This window comes from Cynara cardunculus (assembly GCF_001531365.2).
Source record: "Cynara cardunculus var. scolymus isolate 2C chromosome LG 1, CcrdV1, whole genome shotgun sequence".
Classification (NCBI taxonomy): domain Eukaryota; kingdom Viridiplantae; phylum Streptophyta; class Magnoliopsida; order Asterales; family Asteraceae; genus Cynara; species Cynara cardunculus.
Genome location: NC_037528.1, coordinates 2,904,260 through 2,908,452, shown reverse-complemented (window position 1 = coordinate 2,908,452; position 4,193 = coordinate 2,904,260). Strand labels below are relative to the sequence as shown.

Genomic DNA, 4,193 nt, shown 5'->3' with positions numbered 1-4,193 from the left:
AATTTATTTATAATTAATAGTTGATATTTATCTATAATTAATGATAATAACGAATAACTAAATATTAATCAAGGTTATAATTGAAAAAAGTGTAAAAAACWTCTCATAACTTTTTAACAAGTCGTATTTTATTACAAACAACAAACAAGTTAACTAAAAACCGATAAAAAGGATTTTAGTTGGATRGTTTAAAATTCGTGAATGTCACATCCCGGTGTTTATAATCTTTTAATTATTAATCTTCAAAAATGACAAAATATGGACCGAATTCAATAGGGCAAATTGCATGAAAAAGTAATGTACTTTAACTTGATTCCTATTTTAGGTAACGTACTTTCAAAACTTACATTTTGGTACCTAAGGTGTAAAGTTTTAAACATTTAAGTACCTGGGTAACTGGTTGAAGTATTAACCGATTATCATGCTGATGTGGCGAATGATATGGTATCCGACTCGGTATTATTTGCTGACGTGGTCAGTGATGTGGATTTTTTTAAATCTAAAATTAGTCTTTTTTAGTCTAAAATTAGTCTTCACCGGGTTACCCGGATACTTAAATGTTTAAAACCTTACATCTTAGGTACCAAAATGGAAGTTTTGAAAGTATGTTACCCAAAATAGGAATCAAGTTAAAGTACGTTACTTTTTCATACAACTTACCCAATTCAATAATATTTATTTATTTTCCAGTAATACCATCATGAGTTGTATATATACTCATAGCAGCTGCAAATAGCTAACAGCAAGCAAACACATGCAATTAAAGAGAATGAATTATTCAAAGTTGTTTCTCTCCTTTTTCTTTTTCTTTGCCTTCCTCTCTTTTACTTCATCCTTTTCCTCTTTCTCTAACACCACTCATAAATGCTCTCCTAAACAGACTCATGCTTTGCTTCTCTTTAAGCAAAACCTCTTTTCCATCAATGACATATCTTATCATCACGAATGTACACCTTGGCTTGGCTCTGGTTATCATCCAATTATGATCAATGGAACAAAAGCATAGATTGTTGTACATGGAATGGAGTCACTTGTAGCCAATACACGGGTGATGTGATCGCTCTTGACCTTTCCTGTGCCATGCTATGAGGTATCATCCACCCTAACTCCACCCTCTTCAACCTTCCTCACCTCCAATCACTCAACCTTGCTTTCAACGATCTTACCGGTTCCCAACTTCCACATGAAATTGGCATGTTTTCAAATAGTCTTACCCATCTCAACATCTCTGATTGTGGATTAACAGGTAAAATTCCTTCAGGAATCTCACTTCTTTCTAAATTGGTTTCTTTGGATCTCACTTGGAATGATTTGAAGCTTGAACCTCATCTTTTCTACAATCTCCTCCACAACTCTATTTCTTTGGAAGAGCTTTTGCTTAACGACGTTAGTATCTCTTCAATTTTACCCACTTATCTTGATATCTCTTCTTCTATGAAATCACTCCATCTTGGCTTCACCGGTTTGCAAGGTAAATTACCTGATAACATCTTCAATCTTCCGTATTTGGAAGAACTCATCTTGTCATTTAACATTAATATCACCGGTCAATTACCAAAAGTTAACTCAAACACTAGCATCCCTCTTAAGTGGTTAGATCTTGCAAAAACCAACTTATCAGGAGAAATACTCGACTCAATCAGCCATCTCAAGTCTTTGATTCACTTGGATCTCTCAGGCACCATCTTATCATCAAAAGAAATACTCGACTCAATCGGCCATCTCAAGTCTTTGACATACTTGTGTCTCTCTGATTATAGTTTGATGAGTCCCCTTCCCAAATCCCTAGTTAATCTTAGGCACCTTACTAGTCTATATCTATCACATAACAAGCTTAATGGAACGTTGCCTTCTTGGTTGTTTACCATTCCCTCACTAGAAGCTATCACTCTCTCCAACAACATGTTCAGCGGGAGCTTACCAACAGAATTGTTCAACCATCAATCATTAAAGCGGTTATCACTCAGAAACAATCATTTCGATGGCATGATAGATGTGCTTGATCAAGGATCCATTCAACAAACATTTCAGCAACTCCTGAACCTCACTTATCTTGACCTCTCACATAATAAATTTAGGGGTGTATGGGAGTTGGATACTTTATTATCAAGCCTTAGGACCCTTGAATATCTCTTTCTCTCGTATAGTGGTTTATCTGTTATAACCAATAATGYCRGTCGCTATGTCAATCCTAATGTTCAAGGCATGTGGTTAGCATCTTGCAAGATAAAGGTGTTTCCAGAGTCGTTACGAGCCATGAGAAAACTTCAAGTTTTAGATCTATCGAGAAATGAAATCGATGGCCACATTAGGGAGCTAGGAGGAAATGAACTACTTTACTTGGATCTCTCGCATAACATCATAACARGGCCATTCCCTCCATCAATTTGGAACATGGACAATCTACGATATTTTGAATCTGTCCAATAATCGCTTTAGTGGAGTGATTAAACCTGAAGATATGAACTTCTCTCCTTTGGTTATAGATATGGGGAATAATAACTTTAATGGCACCATTCCACATGTATGTGGTGGAGAATTAAGAGGGCTTATTTTGAATGGAAATCAATTTGAAGGTAAGGTGCCAAGTTGCTTTTCCAAATGCCCAAAATTGGAAGTGCTTGATCTAGGAAACAACCGCTTAACTGGTGCATTCCCTGACCAGTTAGGACGTCTTCCAAATCTGAAGGTTCTTGTCCTCAGACCAAACAAGTTTCATGGTCCCATAGAAAGAAGCTCTTCTATGATCGAACACCCATTTCCTAGTTTGAGAGTTCTTGACTTATCTCAAAATGAGTTTGGAGGCCATCTCCCTGGAAAATATTTTCAAAATTTTGATGCTATGAAGAATGTGGTCAAGGATGGCAAAAATGCGTATTTGAATCTTTACTACTCTAACATCTTTTACTCTATCATTGTTGTGGTGAAGGATCATCAACTCTCATTTGAAAAAATGTCAAACGACTACACGATTGTTGATCTATCCAGTAACAAATTTGAAGGAGAGATCCCAAACGAAATATGCACTCTTAACTCGTTGATAGTGCTCAACTTATCCAACAACCACCTCAATGGTCAGATCCTATAGGCTATAGGTAATCTCTCTGAGATTGAATCATTAGACCTATCCCATAACCAACTATCAAGAAAGATTCCTCAAAGTCTAGCAGACATCACGAATCTTGAAGTCTTAAATCTCTCACAGAACCTTCTGGTGGGACGTATTCCTGGTCGAACACAGTTGAGCACATTCAACACTTCATTCGAAGGGAATCCGGGACTATGTGGGTTTCCACTGCCCAAGGAGTGTGAACATGCRAGTGCCCCACAACTTGAAGTTGATGGAGAAGAGAGGAGTGTATTTACATGGAAAGTGGTGATGTTGGGATATGGATGTGGACCCTAGTTGGATTGTTATTGGGATATTTCATGTTATCAACAGGAAGGCCAAAGTGGTTCAATGCAATTGCTGATGAAATAGAGCATGTGATCCAGAGAAGGCAAAACAAGAGAAGATATATCATACATATTGGGAAATGAGATTAGGTACGTGTTTCCCATGCATGCTTTCTTTTCTATAAATGTCAACAAAATTAATGCTTGTTATTTTTCTTTTTTTGAAATTTTAGTTATGATGCAGGTTGGGATAGAGCTATGTTGAATTATCCTACATAGGCATGTTTGGAATCATGTTGTTATTAAAGCTTAGAAATAATTCGTTAGTTAGTTTATGTCCTTGTGTCGTACGTTGGTCATAAACTCATATTTGTATAACATTAATATTTACTTTGAAGACAGATAATATATGTATCAAATAAATAATTTAAGACCTCGGATACATTTTTTAATCATTCACTCTTCGGTTTTGTATTTAAGTAGCTATGTTTCGTGTCTCTTTAAGTAGCTATTTAAGTAGCTACGTTTCGTGTCTCTTTATAAGAGTATGTAGATAGCAACAGTAAGTGTTTTTATCTATCGTCAATGGTAGGGGAAACAACGTGATAGGCGATTTGGAGAATAGACAAACGATGGAGGGACGAGGAGTGGCGAGGGGGAGTGATTTAGTGTTTGGGGTTTGAATGTCATAAGGTATGAGAACAGTATAATTGTTTTGGGTTCATTTTAAAACCTTCCTAGTCAGTTACAGATAGCTTTGTTTTGGGTTAAAATGATGTAAGCACTAATCTAACGAC

General features: G+C 36.3%; 1 protein-coding gene across 1 annotated transcript; it reads left to right on the top strand.

Moving 5' to 3' along the window:
• The first annotated feature begins 1,194 nt into the window (after positions 1-1,194).
• Positions 1,195-2,430, top strand: LOC112520605 (receptor-like protein 7). Its single transcript, XM_025129005.1, has one exon. The coding sequence runs from the start codon at positions 1,195-1,197 to the stop codon at positions 2,428-2,430; it is 1,236 nt and encodes a 411-aa protein (XP_024984773.1).
• The last annotated feature ends 1,763 nt before the right edge of the window (positions 2,431-4,193 follow it).